The sequence below is a fragment of the Mus caroli genome, unplaced genomic scaffold, assembly GCF_978045245.1.
Source record: "Mus caroli unplaced genomic scaffold, Mus_caroli_1 scaffold_1, whole genome shotgun sequence".
Taxonomy (NCBI): Eukaryota; Metazoa; Chordata; class Mammalia; order Rodentia; family Muridae; genus Mus; species Mus caroli.
In genome coordinates, this window is record NW_028227256.1 from 177,318,062 (window position 1) to 177,339,059 (window position 20,998).

The following is a 20,998-nucleotide window of genomic DNA, read 5'->3' on the forward strand; positions in this document are numbered from 1 at the left end:
TCTTTTTTTGAGACAGGGTTTCTCTGTGTAGTCCTGGCTGTCCTGGAACTCACTCTGTAGACCAGGCTGGCCTCGAACTCAGAAATCCGCCTGCCTCTGCCTCCCGAGTGCTGGGATTAAAGGCGTGCGCCACCACCACCCGGCTTGAAGATACTTTACACTCTACTACCTATTCCTTGCTCTTGTACTTAATACATGCTCAATCCATTCAGTCACTCAAAATCAAATGTATAGCTGTGGTAGATTGGTTCGTGTACAGAAATCCTTTTATGTGTGGTATATGTGCATAAGCTTGTGTGTGGTGGGCAAATCTTTATTGCTTATTTTTTTGATACAAGATCTTTAGAGCCTTTCCAACTGAACCTAGAGGTCATGACTTGGTAGATTGTCTTCCCCATGTGTCCTCCTCCTGTGAGCTCCTCCCCATGGTCCTCCTCCTGTGAGCCCCTCCCCATGGTCCTCCTCCTGTGAGCTCCTCCCCATGGTCCTCCTCCTGTGAGCTCCTCCCCATGGTCCTCCTCCTGTGAGCTCCTCCCCATGGTCCTCCTCCTGTGATCTCCTCCCCATGGTCCTCCTCCTGTGAGCTCCTCCCCATGGTCCTCCTCCTGTGAGCTCCTCCCCATGGTCCTCCTCCTATGAGCTCCTCCCCATGGTCCTCCTCCTGTGAGCTCCTCCCCATGGTCCTCCTCCTGTGATCTCCTCCCCATGATCCTCCTCCTGTGAGCTCCTCCCCATGGTCCTCCTCCTGTGAGCTCCTCCCCATGGTCCTCCTCCTATGAGCTCCATGCATCCTCCTCCAGTACTCCTACCACAGCTGCCCAGCTTTATATGTGTGCTGGGAACTCATCTTTTGTCCTCATGATTGTACAGCAAACTCTAATGAACCACTTTCCTACCTTGCAAGAGGTCTTATGGTTGAGATGAAATCTTGTTTTCTTGTACCCAACCCTATCAACAACCACACTGGTCTCCAACTCTGGACGGCTCACCCCTCCCACCCCAGACACCAATGCAACCGCAGGTGCACATCACTGCACTTAGCGCCTCAAGACACTTCAGTTACACAGACAGAATTACTCACTGAGAGCACACTGAAAATAAGTTTGGGGTCAATTTAAAATTTCACTCATGCATATGGAGAACAAAAAAGAAAACACACACAAATTATATACAAATTCTTTTATTTCTCAAAAAGTTTTAAAACATACTACAATTTAAAATTTAAACAATTGGATTGCATAGTACCTGATAATCCACTTCAACATACTAAAAGGTAAACTGATCACTTTCTAAGTTTATACTGTTGTTTTGCTTGACAGGGTCTTTTCTTGGCCTAAACTGGTCTCAAACTCAACTCTACAGTTGAAAGTAGCATTAAACTGATGGGCCCTCCACCTCACAAGGCCTGGGACTTACGCCACCATGTCTGCCCAAATCAATTTATTTTCTAAGTGTAACAGTATAGAAACTGAGGGAGATGCAAGCAATTGGCAATGGTGAAAAGTGCATATTTAAAGAGGTTTGGCCCAAAGTTTTTTTTTTTTGGTTTTTTTTAAAGTAAATTAAATTACAATTGAAAATACTCCATACTTATGGGCCTTTACAGTAAATAGAAATTTTTAAAAATATTTCCTGTGCTAGGGAGCAAAACCAAAACCTTGGACATACTAGGTATGTGTTCTACCATTGATCTACAGCAGAGAGTACTTTAAAACAAAGTAGATTTGATCTGATCAAACTGACAGGTTTTTTTTTTTTTGTTTTTTTTTTTTTTTGGTCTTTCGAGACAGGGTTTCTCTGTGTAGCCCTGGCTGTCCTGGAACTCACTTTGTAGACCAGGCTGGCCTCGAACTCAGAAATCCGCCTGCCTCTGCCTCCCGAGTGCTGGGATTAAAGGCGTGCGCCACCACGCCAGGCGGTTTTTGTTTTTAACTTTGAATAATACTGCAGCCACTGTGTTTTCTGTGTATCAACTTGAGAAGAAATTATTTGCTTCATTTGTGCCAAACAAGGGTAGTTTCTCTTCTGTTAAAAGGATATGAACTTCTTGAAATTCAGTGTTCATTTGTCACATGATTTCAAAATAATGGACAAACAGCTCCAGCTCACTCACAGCTTGCAGACTCTTCCTAGAACTCCACGTCCTCTGGGCAGTAGTCATAGATCCACTTAAAGACAGAGTCTTCCGATTGCTCTATGGCTTCAAAAAGTCTTTTGAAGTCATGAGGATACATTCTAGCAGCTGTGTCTCCAGGGTTCTTTCTTATCTGCCTCAGAATTTTAATAGGATCAACCGTACTCAGTGAACTGCAGAGGAAAACCAAACAGACACACTTTTACAACTGTCAGCTACAGCTGAGAGAGCTGCCTCCTATGTCCAATTAAAATGCCTGACACATATAACTGAATTCAGTTAACAGTTTATATATGACATGTGTATTCTCCACTCTGTACAGAGACGACTCTGAACCGATCCTCCTACCTTAACCTCCCAGTAACTGGGATCACAGGGATGAATGCCTCACTCAGTCTGGATAGGAGATATGTACATAAAGTGTGTTATGGCTATATCCTCAGCACCCAGGAGACTGGGACAGGTACTCTTAAAAATTCACAGCTAACCTGCAATGAAATTCACCAATTGAAATTCTAGCAAGGTATAATTAATTCTCACAAAAATTCTAGTTTACATATTATCATTTTTATTTTGAGATAGGGTCTCACCACATAGCCTTTGCTGGCCTGGAACTTACTACGTAGACTGGGCTAGCCTCAAATTTAGAGATCCACTTGCCTCTGCATCCTGAGTACTGTGATTAAAGGTGTGTGCCGCCACATATATCTAATGGTTTTCTTTTTCTTTCTTTTTGATATCTGCATTTAAATGGCCACTACCCCAAGACAGCGAGATGAAAATTAGGTTTCTAATTGTGGTTTATTGACATTTTAAAACTTTTGTGTGTATATGAAGCTTCTGGGTTTTGAGGCTTTTTGGGGGTGATGGTGGTTGTTTGTTTTGAGAAAGGGTTTCTATGTAAGCCCAGAACCCCCTCTACAGATCAGGCTGTCCTCAAACTCATACATCTACCTGCCTCTGCCTCCCAAGTGCTGGGATTAAAGGAATGCCCCACCAACATGGGTGAGGTTTCTTAAAGATAGTTTCACTCTATGTCCCTGCTGGTCTGGAACTCATGTGACCGGATCCTGGGTATTGGGATTGCAGGCTGACCCTTTCTTTGTAAATACAGCACTGAGCTGGTACACATCTGCACAGCCATAATATCAGTACTTGGGAAGGAAAGGCAGGAGGTTCACAAGTTCAAAATCATCTCTGGCTATACAGAAAGTTAAGGCTAGCTTGGGCTACATGAAACCCAATCTCAAAATAAATGTTTCTAGTCAATAGTCATACTAAGGTAATATGGTACATGATGATTCATTAAAATAACTAACACTTTTCCATCTTTTGACAATACTTTAAGTACTGCTAGTTACAAGGTAAAGAGACTACACTACATAGGATGGAGAGATGGCTCTGCAGTTAAGAGTCCTTGCTGCTCTTGGGGACCTGAGCTCAGTTCTCAGCGCCTATGTCAAACAGCTCTTAATCATCTATAACTCGAGCTCCAGGGGATACAACATGCTGTTCTGGCCTCCATGGGCACAGCACACACATGTACACACACATAAAAAAATATAAACTGAGGCTAAAACAACCTTTGAGTATCCTTAATTTTGTTGCTTAAAGATGAAAATAAACGAAACTGGGAGTGTGGGGAAAACATAATACGCAACAGGGAGATAAGGTATTTTTATTTACTGTTTTTCTTGACTTTTATTTTATGGGTAGTCGTGTGTATGCCATGTGTGTGGTTCCCACAGAGGCCAGCAAGGGGTGCTAGAGCCCCTGGAACTGGAATTACAGTTGTGAACTGCTTCTCAACCTTCTATCTGGCCCAGAAGCAGTATTTTTAACAGGTAAATGAAACATGGGTACACCTTACTCTAAATCAAGATGTGAAAAGCCACCTTTTAAAGCAGGAGACAATCTCAGTAAATCCTACTTTTCTACTCATCTTTATTGAATTTCTACTTACCGTAAATGGCGTATTATTGGGGCATTGCGTTTCCCAAAGCAATGCTTTACCAAGTGGAAAAATATATCATAGTTCAAAGGACTTAGGTTTTCTGTAAATAAAGTCCTACGAGGAGTCATTCGAACAAGATATAGGTTTTGTTTCAGTAAATTTAATGATTCCTAGACAGAAAGAAAAATAATTTTTGTCAGTCATAAACTATTACCAGAGTAGAATGTTGATTGCTTATGTCTTCACAATAGTCACTGCACGTCCCACATGTCTCTGGGGCTTAACACTTTGTAACCTGTTTGTCAGAATTCCAACAGAAAGGAACAATAGAAGAGGTGATAGCAGGGTCCAGTTCCATTCCTCAGCTGCAGGGCAAACCCAATGCGTGCCTAGTGAACCACTCACCACTTCCTGGCCTGGAAGTTCCAACCTGGACAGCTAACGTTTACTGACTTGTGACTCTGGTGAAAGTCAGAGCTCAAACAAAGCCCCACTCCACCACAAGTCCTAAGGATACAGAAGTATTACCGACTAGCTTTTTCTTATTCCTTTTTTGCCTAACCATACATTTATATACTGTGTATGCACACACATATGTATGTACAATCTTATTACTGAAAATTTGTTAATTAAAAATAAAGATAAGATAATCACTCCAGCCTCTAAAGACAATCTTAGAGAAAATAAACACTTGATTACATGATGAAAAAGAATGACATCATTTGTTCTTACCCCGTGCTTTGACTTTTCTAAGTGCCCATTTTCGTTATCCACACTAAATGACGACCAAGGTTCCTAGAGGAAGAAAAACAGACAAGCTATTTCTTTCTTTCCATAGGTCTGTGTGTGACACATGTGCACATGTGGATGTGTGTGGAGGTTGGAGGCTGTTCTCAGCTGTTTTTTTCATCATTCTCTCCACACTATTTTTCACGTCAGTGTCTCTCATGAACCTGGGACTTGTGGGTTCTGTAGAACTAAGGATCCTCCTGTCTCTGCCTCCCTGCCCTGGGATTAGAGGCAAGACCCACTGCACTGGACTTTTTACATTGGTGCTGGGAATTGAACTCAGGTCCTCCTGTTTTGCACTGCAAGTGCTTTTCCAATAGAGCCATCTCCTCAACCCTAAGACGTTTAAAAAGTTTATATCTCACAACTGAAAACCAAGGCTCCTCAGTCCTTTCAGTTAATTCTCTTTTGTCAAAATGTCTCAAATTACTATTGACTTAAAATAATCTACCTATGTAAATCTGGATGTGGTGATAAACAATATCTACTCTTGGGAGGTAGAGGCTACAGAGACCCAGTCTACTCACCCTACAAAACAAAAACAAAGAAGTCCCATACCTAGGTGCTAAGGTTTGTAGCTTTGTATTTAAGCACTTGCCTCAAATCCAAAACCCTGCACAGATAAAAGGATAAATCACTTCAATCGCATCCCGCAATGCTCAGTAAGTGTTAACAACGGCTGACTATTGCATTTGGAAATATTTTGTATAAAAGGTAAAGGGAATGTATCAAGCTAAATACTGCGATACACATTTATTTTTTTTAAACACTTTCCTTTTTTTTAATGTTTATTAATTTATTTTATGTATATGAGTACACTGTAACTGTCTCCAGACACACCAGAAGAAGGCATCAGATCTCATTACAGATGGTTGTGAGGCATCATGTAGTTGCTGGGATTTGAACTCAGGACCTCTGGAAGAGTTGTCGGTACTCTTAACCACTGAGCCATCTCTCCAGCCCGGTGATACACATTTATAATCATAGCACTCAAGGAAGCTGAGAGGAGAGAATGAAAAGTCTGAGGCTACACAACAAAACCCCTCTCAAAAAACAAAGCATTGCTGGGTGGTGGTGGTGCTCGCCTTTGATCCCAGCACACGGGAGGCAGAGGAAGGTGGAACTGTGAATTTAGTTTCCTTAGTTTTATCAATGAGCCAGTCATATTACTTTTATAAGAGAGAGAAGTTGCTAAACAAGTGTCAGTGTTAATCTCCTTTTAAGAGCTGGTAATAGCACATGCCTTTAATCCTAGCTCAGGAGGCAGAGACAGGAGGATCTCTGAATTCAAGGCCATTCTGATCTCCATAAGGAATAAAGAGTTCCACGCCATGTAGGGCTACATAGTCACACTCTACTTCAAAGTAAAACAAAATTAAACAGGTTAGAAAATAATGAAATTCATATTTTAAACCTTTAGTGCAGGGTCTGCACTTACCACCCTGAGTAACCCAGTTCTTCTGGCATTAAAACGTCACTCACCATGTGCAGGAACTTAACTTCACAGGCCACTTGCCAAAGAACAGCCAATACTTGATATAAATCCGGTCTTTTAGGAGTCGCTATCAGTTTCTAGTAAAAACAAACAAAATTATGTTACATAAAATCTTAGTAAATATCAAATGTTGGATTTAATTGAAACATCTTAATAGCATCTAAAATTTTAAATTAAAAGATGAGAATTGGCCAGGCATGGCCTTTAAACCTAGTTCTCAGGAGGCAGAGGCAGGAGGATCTCTGTGAGTTCCAGGATAGACAGGACTATATAAAGAGCCTCTGTCTTAACAAATATAAAAGAGAACTAAGTACAAAATATTAACCACGAGAACTTTCAAGTAGAGTTTTCCTTTCTGAAAACAAATGGCAACATATGCAGCTTACTGTATACGTGCTGGAGTGGTTTAGAGCACTTTCTGCTCTTCCAGAGGACTGGAATTTATTTCCCAACACAGCAAAGGGCCATTCACACCTTGCAAGAGTAAGCAATTAAATCGTGCATCTAGAATTGTTAAGCCTGTAACTCTAGCTCCAGGGAATCCAATGCCTTCTAGCTCTGCCAAGTAACTCGCACACGCATGGCATAAACACATACATTAAGTAAAAAGCAATGAAAAGAAAACAAAAAAGCAAAAGAAACAAACAAACAAATCCCCCACAGGCCAGAAAGATGGTTCTGTAGTTAAAAGCAATGGCTGCTCTTCCAGAGGACCCAGACTCAAGAGGACTCACACGACAGGCCACAACTGTCTATCACTCCAGGCTCAGAGGATCTGATGCTCTTATCTGGCCTCATCAAGCATTGCATGATGTATGGACACAAATATACATTCAGGCAAACAATCCTACACATGAAATAAATAAGAAAAGCTAAAATAAAAAATGTATAAAGACCAAGAATGGCAGCAAGCACCTATAACCTCAGCACTAGGGAGAGAGACTAAGGCAGAAGGATTCCACTGAATTCAAGGCTAGACTGGGCACATAGTGAATCTGACAGCACCCCAGGTTACAGAGCAAGACCCTGTTTGAAAAACACAAACAAACACAAACCAGAAAAACTGATCATTGAGCTACAGACACAATTAAGACAGAAACAATTCCTGCATTATGGATCCAACAACACAACCCAACACAACAATATGTACTACAGAGAAAGATAGGTATGTCAGAATTATGTATTCGGTAAACTATTAAATGGTGCATCAAGAATTACCGAGGCTGGGATGACAGGAGAGCTCACTGGATAAAACCTGACAATGTGAGATCCACTTGGTGGAAGGAGAAAATGACATCTGCAAGGTTTTGGGTTTTTTCTCTTCTGACTCCATATGCTAAGCCCATGTCCCACATGCTAACACCCATGTGCATGAGCACACACACAAATACAATGGTTTGTTTTTAATAAAAATAATTGTTAAGGCTCTTCTGGGGATCTGCCCGTCTCTGCCTTTCTAGCGATAGGACAAAGGTGTGCACTAAGACTGCCCAGCAAGGCTGACTCTTGCTAGACACTGAGGATGATACCATCAGTGAATGAAAGGGGTCAGTGAGAAAGAACCCAATAATAAAGTCCATGGTTAAAAAAAAAAAAAAAAAAAGCACAAAAAGAGGCTATAAGCAAGACAAAATTTTGGGTCTCAGGTAGCCCAGGCTGCTCTGCAACTGTGTATTGGAGGGAAGCTTGATTTCTGATCCTTCCTCTTTTGAATTCTTTCTCTCCCCTACCCCCAAGTGTCCAAATAGTTGAACCACACACAGCTTTGGCCACTGTGGCCAAGCTACAACCTGATGAGCATTCTTAACTACCTTGCTGTCATTTTTTTGCTTATTATATATTGTATGTATGAATGGCCTCAAGGATCAAGAATGGCCTCTCACTCTACGTGGCTAGCCAATATTTACTCTCTGGGTGAGGACACATTCCCTCCTTGCTCCATTGCTCCTATCTGCACTTCTTCCATGCACAATGAATGCTGTCAATTACACTGAAGCCATGGCTTACTCATACGAAGCACTGTGATCAATTCTAACAGCAAGGCACAGGGATTTAGGAGGCCTTTTCACTAACCAGGAGAGAAGTAAAGAGGCTGCTTGCTGTTCCTGCACCAGGCTCCTAACACAGCAGACTAAATATCAAACCTGAGCCACTCAGATCCACATTCCATGGCACCAAGGTGAAGCCATGTTGTTTATCTGCTTTTCCCAGAAATCAGGAACAGCTAAAGTTCCCACACAAGAAAGTACAACTTGCCAAGAAAATTAAAGTCTATCTACATTAATCCTTACACAGCAAAGGCCCTGCTGGTAACCAGTTAGTTACTCTCCTATTGTTCAGTATCCCTGTTTCTGCTTTAGGAATGTAACTATAAAATGACCAAGCAGCTATTTGAGTTTTGGTTTAGCCTTCTTCAGTCCTTCACTGTCTATAAAATTAACCACCTATGTGGTTTTCATTGGGACCTGTATCCTATTTTTATAGAAAGAAGTGTTGATGTAGGGGGTCAATGAAAAATCAAAAAGGACAAATTATTTTAACAGAAGCCAGGCAGTGGTGATGCACAGCTTATTTTCTTTCTTTCTTTCCTTCCTTCCTTCTTTCTTTCTTTCTTTCTTTTTTATTATGTAATTTCCTCAATTACATTTCCAATGCTATCCCAAAAGTCCCCCATACACCCCCCACTTCCCTACCCACCCATTCCCATTTTTTGGCCCTGGCGTTCCCCTGTACTGGGGCATATAAAGTTTGTGTGTCCAATAGGCCTCTCTTTCCAGTGATGTCCGACTAGGCCATCTTTTGATACATATGCAGCTAGAGTCAAGAGCTCCGGGGTACTGGTTAGTTCATAATATTGTTGCACCTACAGGGTTGCAGATCTCTTTAGCTCCTTGGATACTTTCTCTAGCTCCTCCATTGGGGGCCCTGTGATCCATCCAATAGCTGACTGTGAGCATCCACTTATGTGTTTTGCTAGGCTCTGGCCTAGTCTCACAAGAGACAGCTATATCAGGGTCCTTTCAGCAAACGCTTGCTAGTGTATGCAATGGTGTCATCGTTTGGAGGCTAATTATGGGATGGATCCCTGGATATGGCAGTCTCTAGATGGTCCATCCTTTTGTCTCAGCTCCAAACTTTGTCTCTGTAACTCCTTCCATGGGTGATTGTTTCCAATTCTAAGAAGGGGGCACAGCTTATTTTCAACACTCGGAGGCAAAGGCAGGCAGATCTTTGAATAAAGGCCAGTCTAGTCTACAGAGTGAGTTCCAGGACAGCCCAGGGTACACTGAGAAATGCCCTCTCAAAAAACCAAAAACTAAACACACACACACACACTTAATAAAAATTGCTTCAGGGAAGATATGCCAATGGTAGGCAAATACAAATTAGAAACTACTAACTCAATGACACAATGCTTCGTCCTACTATGCCACTATGAGATGGTATCAAAGACACAAAAGGGCCAGTGAGATGGTACAGCTGGCCCAAGCTTGCCGACCTGAGTTTGATCCCTGGAACCCATCTTTGACCCATACATAGTCTGTGGCATGTGTGTACCAACACTCATACACTAATAAGAAACACAAAATTAAATTAAAAAACCCCACAAGTATGATGGAGGGAAATCTTTAATTCTTGCGCACTGTTGGTGGGAATTAAAATAGTGCATCTAGCAAGAACAATTGTATGGCACTTCCTTATTTCTTAAAAATTAAACAGAAAATTACCATATGATCTAGCCATCCTAGCTCTTTCTATATGAGCCCAAACACTGAAAGCAGGGGCTGGAGAGATGGCTCAGGAGGCACAGTGCTTACCATGCAAGCATGAGGCCTGAGCATGATCCCATGGGAAAGCCAGGCACAACGACACATGCCCATAACTCATCACTGGGGAAGTGGAGACAGGATTCCTGAGGCTTGCTAGTCAACCAGTCTAGCCAAACTGGCAAACTACAAGTCCTAGTGAGAGCCCTGTCTCAAACAGGCAAATCAATGAATAAACAAAACAGAGGTAAACAAGAAAAGAATAAAAAAGAAGGTAGACAGCTCCTGAGCAATTGCATCAGAGGCTGACCTCAACCTCTACCCACCCACCTGCACACTACCCACCACAACTTGAAAACAAGAAGTTGTAAAAACACTTATGAACTCATGTACATCTGTGCCTGCTTTATTCATTTATTTGAGAGGTGGAAGCAGCTAAGTGTTCTTTCATCATGGATGAATAGACAAATTTGGGGGAATACATATAGCAGAATACTATTCAGTAAAAAGAAAATGAAATTTGAACCCACTGCAACCCAGATGAGCCTTGAGGATACTAAGCTCAGTGAAGTCAGTCAGCCACAAAAGGACAGATGACTCCAATCACAGCTGGTCCAGGACAACAGTCACTAGAGCCTGAGGAAATGGGAGGGCGGGGAGTCAAGCGTTCAGTGGGATGTCTATAAGTTTTGGAGCTAAACAGCAAGTACTGGGTGTATAATATAATTTAATGCCACTGAAGGTAAACTGCCAAATAATTAAAACGGTCCGTCTCACATGTTTCTAAGACTGTGCTACAGAAGAACTTCATAATCTTAGAGCTCTCAAATGTCAGGGGCCCCAAATTAAAATGCAGCCGAAGCGCCTCAGAATATTACAGCACTCTTTCAAAGCAATGATACCAATTACCCTTAACAACGCACCCGGAATTCTCTCTCACTAACAAACATATTCAGTTCTACTCGTCCATATCTGTATATAGATTCGCAGGAGTACAGATCGAACAGCATTTTCCAAAGTATTCGTCTTTCATGTTTATATGGTAGGATTCCAAATACTTTTATAGGAACACCTGTTAGGAATACAAACACAAATTTGCGTGAGGTCCTTAAAACTTTCTCTTATGATCACATTTTGCTGATGTAAAGTAAGTTAACAATAGTAATTGTATTTTAATTAAAGATCCAAGATGGTGGATGACATGCAGGTGTGTTATAGTATGCTAGAATCACCAGGGAAAAAACCGAGGAGAGCTGGGTAACACCACTAGAAGAGGTGTGGGAACACCCAAAAATGAGAGACTGGAAAGAGCAGAGCAGGGAGCTGGGGAGAGGGCTAACTGTGCACGTGTGAGGACCTGTTTTCAGGTAGGCCTACGCAGAGAGCCCAGCACTGTACAGGATACCCAGGGTATGCTCTTCAGTCTACCTAGACAGGTTCCAGGTTCAGTGACAGGCACGGGGTGACTGAGGAGGGCACTCAACACCAAATTCTGCCTCCACACGCATACACATGTACACGTGCACATACAAGAATATGTACATGTGCATAAAGAGGAAAAAAAGAAAGAACATAAAAGTTTTTGTACTGGGGCCTCTTTTTTGTGAGGCTTACTAGGTGGTCATCTGTGTCCAGATGAAGCTGAGTATCTCCTCCCCAGCCATCGGCTGCCAGAAACTCATTGATGTGGCCGATGAACACAAGTTCATACTTTCTATGACAAGGGCACGCACGGCCACAGAAGTAGCTGCTGATGCTCTGGGTGAAGAGTGGAAGGGTTGAGTGGTCTGGATTATTTACAGGAATGACAAACAAGATTTTCCCAAGAAGTAAGGAGTTTTGACCCATGGCAAAGTGTGCCTGCTGTTGAGTAAGGGCCCCCAAGTCTGTTCATGGATGCCAATCTAAGTGTTCTCAACTTGGTTATTGTTTTAAAAGGAGAGAAGGCTATTCCTGGACAGTGCCTCATTGGTTGGGACCTAAAAAAGCTAGTAGAATCCAAGAGCTTTTAAATCTCTCTAAAGATGATGTCCACCAACATGTAGTCAGAAAGCCCTTAAACAAAGATGGTAAGAAGCCCAGGACCAGAGCACCAAGATTCAGGGTCTTATTACTCTCCATGTCTTGCAAGATGAATGCTGAGGTACTGCTCTGAAGGAACTAAGACAGTTGCCTACAGCAATGACAAAAGGAGATACTAGAAAAAACCCTTTCCTTTTGGCACTCATGGGAGTAGCCACAAAGCACTACTTAAAAAAGATTCTTGGGGTTAGAGAGATGACTCAGCACTTAAGAGCACTTGGTGCTTTTCCAGAGGACTCAAATTTGGTTCCCAGCACCGACCTTGAGTGGCTCACAGTGACCTGTAACTCCAGCTCCAGGAGATCTGATGTCTTCTGAGGTCACCCGTACATACCTACATGTAAGAATATTAAACAAACAAACAAACAAACAAACACCCTCTCTGCTAAGTCAGCAACTTAACTCTGGCCCCTCATTCCCCTCATGGAAAATGTCATGGAGCTAAATGCTCACACCAGGTCAGAATTCCTCTAGACTGCAAAGAAGAAACTGGAATCAGATTGATGCAATATTCAGTGAGATGGATACCTGGTTGATGTATCAACCCAGCGTTTAAAATAACACACAGGTGTGACGATTGTCTACCAGCAGACCTGTGAAGGATGCCCACACACAGAATGAGCACCTGTGACCTCACATGGGAAGGACACCCTGGAGAGTGATAGACATGCAATGCAAGGCTGTGACCAACAGTCAGGTGAGAAGGCACCCAGTCTCTACATCCCATCCTGCTCTTTCCCCTTCACACTGATTCCATCTGTTTCATACCAAACATTTATTTAGCAGAGCAATGTTGTCCGTCTGTCTTGCTCGCCCCTCTTCTTTTCATCTGTACGTTGATAGGCTTGTCCAAAAAAGACGGACGAGCAGACCGGTGTGCAGGGTCTGTGTCTCAGCTTCCTGACAGCCGGGACTCTTCCCAGCTTTTAAGTTGTCAGAGTCTGTGTCTATTTTTAAGATTTATCATTATGATTTTTAATTATGTATATACACATGCTCCTGCATATGGGAACACGTGTTGAGTGCAGGTGCCCAAGGATGCCAGAGGCATTGGCTCTCTCAGAGCTGCTGGTACAGACAACTGAGAGCTGCACACATGGATGCTGGGAACTAAACTCCAGTCCTCAGAAGGAGCAGCAAGTGCTCCTAACCACGGAGCCAGGTGAAGCCAGCCATCTCTCCATTTCCTTACCTATAGTCTACCTTAGCTAAACTGCCTCACTGACACCTATTTTCCCTCTACACTCTTCCAACCAATTCAAGCTAATCATTAACCCCCTTTCATGCATATACACACTTGACTAGTATCTTAATACACAATACCTCCAGTGTCCCTGTGCTTTTTTACGATTGGCACTTAAGGGGAACTGTGTATTTGACTGTTGTTCTATGTTCATAGTGGGCCTACCCTTTCATAGTGACTGTTTCTGCAGACACTGTTCTTTTAGGGGTGTATTAGGAATTGTAAGAACAGCCAAAGACACCAACTAAACCCTGGACAAATTCCAAGAGAATTTGCTTAATGAAGAAAGGAAGTTAAGTATGGCTAGAAATTGAAATTCTGTAAAAAGACAGAAATACTATGTTAAAAAAAAAGCCACTTAAAATAGTAAACGCATGACATCAAAAACATCTATAAAAAAAACGCATTAACAGAATGGCTCAAGGGAAAATGCAATGTCTGGGCTTGAGACAAAGTATAGGAAATGGGGCACCCAGAAACAACAGAATAAATCAACTGGATGGTATCCACAGAGCACTGGAGATCTGTGGTACACTATAAAAGACCAAATCTACAAATCATGAGCAGAAAAAATGATTCATGCTAGAGGCATAAAAAATAGTTTAATGAAAATCATAGCAGAAAGTTCCTGAGTCTAGGGAAAGACATGCCTATTCAAGTGATGGCACTTCAGAGCGCCAAACAGACAAGGCCAGAGAAGAACCCTCTCATTTCCTGATAGTGAGAACACCCAATACACAGAGCAAAGAAAGCACTGGGAAAGCTGCACCAGAGAACAAGGGGCATGAAAACGCAGGCCTGGCAGAGAACTGCAGATCTCAGCAGAAACTAAGACAGGAGGGCTTGGGAGGACGCACTTCAAACTCTGAAAGATGACCCCTGTAAACCAGCACACGCACCCAGGAAAGCTAGGTAACAGTAAAGAGAAAGAAGAACGTTCTATAGCGACATTCATAGAGACAGCCATAACCACTAAACTAGCCCTACAGAAGATACTTGAAGGAATTCCTCAGACTGAAGAAAGATAACGTCCAGGAAGCTAGAAGAAAGAATAAACTTCACAACAAACAGTAGTTGATCAAAGGATGAGTAAGAGAGCATCCAAACTACAGGATCAATGAAATAGATACATTCCAATAATAATGCTTACTCTTAATAGTCTAATAAATTCCCCAACCAAAAGATAAGGTCAGCAAATTAAACTTAAAAACAGGATCTAATTGTGTATTGTTAATATATAATGCCATTTCTTTTTTTTTTTTTTTTCAGTCATAAAGAACAAAGTTATGTCACTGTGGAGAAATGAAAAACAAAAACAAACAAACGGGGCTGGAGAGATGGCTCAGTGGTTAAGATCACTGACTGCTCTTCCAAAGGTCCTGAGTTCAAATCCCAGCAACCACATGGTGGCTCACAACCATCTGTAACAGGACCTAACGCCCTCTTCTGATGTGCCTGAAGACAGCTAAAGTGTACTTACATATAATAATAAATAAATCTGTGGGCCAGAGTGAGCAGAGGTCCTGAGTTCAATTCCCAGCAACCACATGATGGCTCACAACCATCTGTACAGCTACAGTATATTCATTTACATAAAAAAAATAAATAAATCTTTAAAAAAAAAAAAGGTCAGGTGTAATTCTAAGAGGTCTGCTAAAAACAAAAACCAAAACAAAACAAAAAAAACCAAAACAAAAAAACCCCAAACAAAGATTATCATATTAAGCAAATTAAGCCAGCTTCAGAAAGTCAAATACCTTGCTTTCTGGCATATGTAGTTATTAGATTTACATAGATTCATAACATCATGTATTATATGATGATGTGAAAGCAGAAGCAACACTATTTAAGAGATAAGGGAAGCTAGCAGGAGTGAAGGGAGAGTACAGAGGGGCTGAGGAGACAGCTCTGTAGCTAAGAGCACCAGCAACTCTTCTACCACCTTGGTCAATCCCTAGCACCCACATGGTGGCTAACAACTGTGTACAGACATCTCCAGTTCCAGGGGACTCCATCGCCCTCTTCTGGTCTACATGGGCACTGCATGAACATCATGTATAGACAAAAATATGGAAGCAGAACACATATATGCACGAAATAAACAAATCCTTAAAAAGGATTTTAAAAAGGCGAAACGAAGCCGGGCATGGTGGCTCACGCCTTTAATCCCAGCACTCAGGAGCTCAGGAGGCAGAGGCAGGCGGATTTCTGAGTTCGAGGCCAGCCTGGTCTACAGCGTGAATTCCAGGACAGCCAAGGCTACACAGAGAAACCCTGTCTCGAAAAACCAAAAGGAAAAAAAAAAAAAAAAAAAGGTGATACTAAAGGGAATTTATATGAACATATATTTAAAGATAAATTTATATGAAAATGTCCTTATGTAAGACAGCCCCATGTACAATGAATATATATAATTAAAATTCAATAACTAAGCTTCCCCCTTAGTACATAATTAGTCTTTTATAGAACTAAAATGGTTATTTATATGCAGGAAAGGGGAAAAGCATGATTTTTTTTCATTTATTTATTTTATTGAGTGTACAGTGGAAGGGGGAAAATGGGTCAAGAGGGAGGGAGGGAGGGAGGGAGGGAGGGAAGGAAGGAGGAACGGCCATTTTTCCATGCTGGGACGATGGAAAGGCATGTATAACGAAAGAGTGGTTGCTTATGAACTGATCTGAATCTTTATATATTACATATACATCTAATAAACAAATAAATATATTGGTAAAAATAAATAAATAATAAATAAAGCATCAGATTTAGTGAATGATGAAAAATTACCTGCTGTCCAAGGCACTGCTTTTATCCCCAGGTTCTGAAATATTGTTGGTGAACTCATATCTGGTCTTACTACTTCCTGATATCTAGGATCCATTTTAAAGAAGTCACAGTTAACCACCTGTAGCTCTCCATCCATATTCCTCTGTAAGGACTAAAGAGACAGAGGTGAGATTAGGGATGTATCATCATGTACACCATGCAACAACTTAAGATCTACTTCAAAAAATAAGAAAAAAATAATAAAAATAAAAACAGCTGGTGGGGCATGCCTGAAATCTCATCACTCAGGAAACTGAGGCAGTAGAATTATAAATTCAAGAAGGTTCCAAGTTACACAATAACTATGATATAGTGAGATCTGGTCCACAAAATCCAAGAGCTGGACTGCATTATAAAGCTTAATGGTAGAACACTGGCCAAACAAACAGGGAGGCTCTCCAGCAACTCAAATAAAATAAAACAATTCAAAAATCTTGCATGAAGATGTAAACAGTCCCAGTAAACCTCAAATCTAACAAAGGAAATAAAAACCCTCTACTGCATGAGAAATGATCAAATACAACTGTTTTCTTAAGAAAAGATGTCTGAAACACAAGTAACCTTGCACAGTGGCAGGGGACTCAGTAGTTCAGGACTCGTGTAGCTTGTACAAGGCTCTGTGATCCAACCATCAGCACCACATTAAGAACCAAACCAAGCCAGGCATGATGGTGCACACCTTTAATCTCAGCACTCAGAAGACAGGAGCAGGTGGATGAGGCTGGCCTGGTTTAACAGAGCAAGTTCCAGGGCAGCCAGGGCACACAGAGAAACCTTGTCTCAAAAAAAAAAACAGAAAAAAAAAAATCACCAACAATTTTTCTTGTTCTTTTCTTTTTTTAATTTTTTATTGTTGTTGATGATGCTTTAGATGTTTGTAAAGGTGGCTTTCTTTTGGACGGTGCGGGGAATGTTAAGGTAGGGTCTCACTATGTAGCACTGGTTGGCCTGGAACTTACTATGTAGATGAGGCTACCCTCCAGCTCTTGGGTGATTGATTCTGCTTCTGTCTCCCACATGTCGGGATTGCAGGTACTTGGGAGGCAGAAGCAGAAGGAGCTCTGCCAATCTAGTCTACTAGCTTTTTTCTTCTTCTTTTTCTTCAATGCTGCCAATTACAAAACAGTTTGTTTTGCGTTTCATTATGTAGTCCTGTCTGGTCTAAAATTCCAAATATAGACCAGGTTAGCCTTGGAACCAATGGCTCTCACTCTCCTCCCTCTGCACCAGACTTGAGTAATGAAAGGTGCATGGCACTTCACCTGCCAGGCTCTCTCTCACCACCCAGGTTTAACCATGGGCCTTGTTTGTGCTAGGCCAACTAGATGTTCTACCACGAGCATAACCCCACTAATGGCCAAAAACAACTCAACCCTCCAAAGTTTCATTTTTAAACAGTTTGATATTTAGATATTGTAGCTATTTCCACAAGATTTTTGTTGTCTCGCAGCACCTTTAAATTCAGGCCATTCCTTCTTCTTGCTTTCAGGAACCTGATATAGATGTTTCCTGAATTAATTTCTTCTCAAATGGTCAGCTGTCAGTTAAAGACTCAGAACCACTAATCATTTGGGAAAAACAACAACAGCAGCATTCTGCAACTGTGCTTATCCATCTCAACCTTTTTTGGTTTCACTTGAAGTTCTAAGTAAACTCTGAGAGAACAGTGTTCCACCATTAACCTAACCTTAGCACTTTCTCTTGAAGGTTAAGTTCACACAGGGCAGAGCCACAGCACAGTACTGAAGATGGGGACATGAGCTTAGTGACCAATTATATATCACTCAGCTAGACTGTATAGGAAGGGAAGATGGGACATATTTCCTCCTGATCTTAAGGGAATAAACTACACTCATTTAACAAAGGGTAGATTAACAACTGAAAAGTGTAACCACAAATTTATTAATGGGAGCCTATGTAACAAGTGTTCATATGTAGATCTAGAGAAAGTACCCAACTTCACACTGAGAGTCCATGGAGAATGGGCAGCTCTGTGGGGAAGAGCTGGAATTAAAGGAGTGTGACCTACCTGAACCAACCAAAGGTGGGAGCAGACCCAAGGCTGCTCTGTTCAGATTCTTAGGCTCTCTACATCTGTCATTCATTCCTCTTGGGCAGAGGGTGAACGCTTCTGACAAAAGAACTCACGATCCACTATGAATCAAGGTAGGCCAAAGACTACCTTTCCAGGCAGTTCTCACACAGAAAGCTTACAGTAATTCTCACAGGCTTATCGTTTCTTTTGCAGTGAGATGGTCCTAGCTTTGGTGTCTATCCTGAGAATAGGAGTTCTGCTCTCTAGGGCTTGATTTGAAGAAAGGAGGGCAGAAACACTTTCTTCCTGAGGCTACACCTAAGGGCTTCCAACTGTCCTTTATTCCAAAATACTCACTATATCAATGAGTCATGCTTTGAGGTTATCATTTTTGGGCCCCCAGTAGGAACTAGAAAAGAGATTTCAGAACTCCAAGTGTTCAGAAACTCAACAAGCATGGAACACTCAACAGGTCCTAGTCTTTATAGATATATTACTTTAGGAACATAAAAATATACCTCCAAATGTGGAATAAAAGTCTTTTCACTTTCAAAGGCAACCACTCTGGCACCAGCTTTAAGTAATGCCCCAGTCAGGATTCCAGGACCTGGTATATTAACAGAAAAACTTTATTTGCAAAATAAACAACATAGTGTCTGATTCTGTCTCTCCATTTCTGTCTGTCTGTCTGTCTCTGTGTGTGTGTCTTTCTCTTCCTCTATTTTTAAGACAGGATATCTCACTGTGTAGCTCTGGCTGTCCTGGAATTCACTCTGTGGCCTCCAACTCACAGATCAGTCTGCCTCTTGCTGGGATTAAAGGTGTGTGCCATTGCATCCGGCCATAGTCACTTTCAAAGTCGACTTTACACAAGTTTCAACGACACAATGTTCCCAGATAACATTCTTTTTGCATATAGAAAACTATGAGCTCCTCTTTCAAGTCTTGGCTCCAAGATAACAAAAAAAAAAAAAAAAAAAAAAAAAAAAAGGCCCAATATGATAATGGAAGTGGATATAGAAGGGGATATGGTGGGGGAGGGTATGGTGGGGTAGGATATGGTGGTAGATACGGTAGTGGAGGCTTTGGAGGAGGCTTTGGCAGTGGTGGAGGTGGATTTGGTGGTGGTGGAGGTGGAGGTGGTGGATTTGGGGGTAGTAGGGGCTTTGGAAGTGGTGGGGGAGGGTATGGTGTTGGGGGGGTGGCTATGGAGGGGGCTACGGTGGGGGGGGTATAGAGGAGGTTCCCAAGGAGGCTACAGAAACAACTTTGGTGGAGACTACAGAGGATCCAGTGGAGACTACCGGGGATCCGGTGGGGGCTATAGAGGATCTAGAGGATTACAGCGAAGGGGTTACGGAGGTGGTTATTTTGGACAAGGAAGAGGAGGAGGAGGGGGTGGTGGTGGCTATTAAGACTGGACTCTGTCAGAGCCTGTGCATACAGTTGAAAAATGCATGCTGTATGTTTTTCCAAGATGTTTATTTGCACCAAAAAAGTAAACCCATTGTTCATGTGTAGCTTCAAGCAATAAATGTAGACTAGTGATTTTGTTTATATTGTGTAATGTAAAATATGACCTGTTATACAAGTATCACACATACAGTTTGTATTTTTTTTTCTTGAAGGAGTAAAGGTTTGCCTTTTAACTTAACTTGACATTTTCTTGGTTTTCATTTAATAGAAAATAAAGTATTATACTGAAAAAAAAAAAGAAAACTATGATTAGGCAGTTACCTTGAACCCACAACATCTCAACAGGTAAGCTGTACAGCCTTCTGTCTGTCAGTGACAGCAACACTTACTATCCTAACAACTGTCACTATTTCCTAGAAGAAAAACAAGTATATAAGATAGTATGTAAGCTTACGATTACCTCTTACAGACTATTTGAATGTTTAGCCATAAAAATTACTGTCAAGTCTAAATGAAATGACTGTCAGTAAGAAGTGATGCTTAAGAAAGAAAAAAATACAATTCAGGGTCAACGAGAACGCTCAGAGGGCAATGGCGGTTGGCGTGAAGCCTGAACACTTCGTTTCAATCATTGAGATCACAAGTGTAGGGCGAGAACTGACTCTCGCTAAGTCGTCTTCTGACCTAAACACGCGCGCATACACAGTAAATAAACACTAGTTTAGGATATTGAGCACGTAAACGCTAAGGGCAAAGCTTCTGTTCAACTCACCTGGATTGCACTCTAGTATAATTTGACGGGATGGGTTTTGGTGCTCCAGCAGGTCCCGTACCAGGTTCCTGGCCGCTTTCTTACATACTATGTGACGCGTAGGCTCCGATCGATTCCTGGATGTCCACGGGGACGTCTCCTCCAAATCAGAATCAGGCAACGGCTGCATATAGAAGTCAGAGAAGCCGCGGCGGTTCCTCGCTTGCCAGTCCTTCCGCGTCGCCGCTCCGGACCCTAGAATGCAAGACGGGCCGCGGGCCAACGCTGACAGCGCCAGCCGCGGGGGCAGCCGCATCGCCGGTCCCCTCATCTTCCTCTAAAGTCCACCCCAAACACCAGTTAAGGTAGCCTCTGCGAAGAACGCGGAGCACCCCATCACACGTGCACACACTTCACCGCCACACTAGGCCGGGCGGAAGTAAACATTACGAATGGCGCATGCGAACGACCTAGCCTCAGTCCTTTCCTCACTCGCTTCCGCTTCCGCC

At 42.1% G+C, this 20,998-nt stretch overlaps 1 protein-coding gene across 1 annotated transcript; it reads right to left on the bottom strand.

The window, feature by feature from the left end:
• Positions 1-1,164: 1,164 nt before the first annotated feature.
• Positions 1,165-20,989, bottom strand: Tfb2m (transcription factor B2, mitochondrial). Its single transcript, XM_021166004.3, has 8 exons — positions 20,511-20,989; positions 18,841-18,929; positions 16,249-16,399; positions 11,063-11,211; positions 6,360-6,449; positions 4,821-4,883; positions 4,098-4,258; positions 1,165-2,307 (listed from the first exon to the last, which is right to left on the bottom strand). The coding sequence occupies exons 1-8, from the start codon at positions 20,818-20,820 to the stop codon at positions 2,130-2,132; spliced, it is 1,191 nt and encodes a 396-aa protein (XP_021021663.1). The 5' UTR covers positions 20,821-20,989; the 3' UTR covers positions 1,165-2,129.
• Positions 20,990-20,998: the final 9 nt, after the last annotated feature.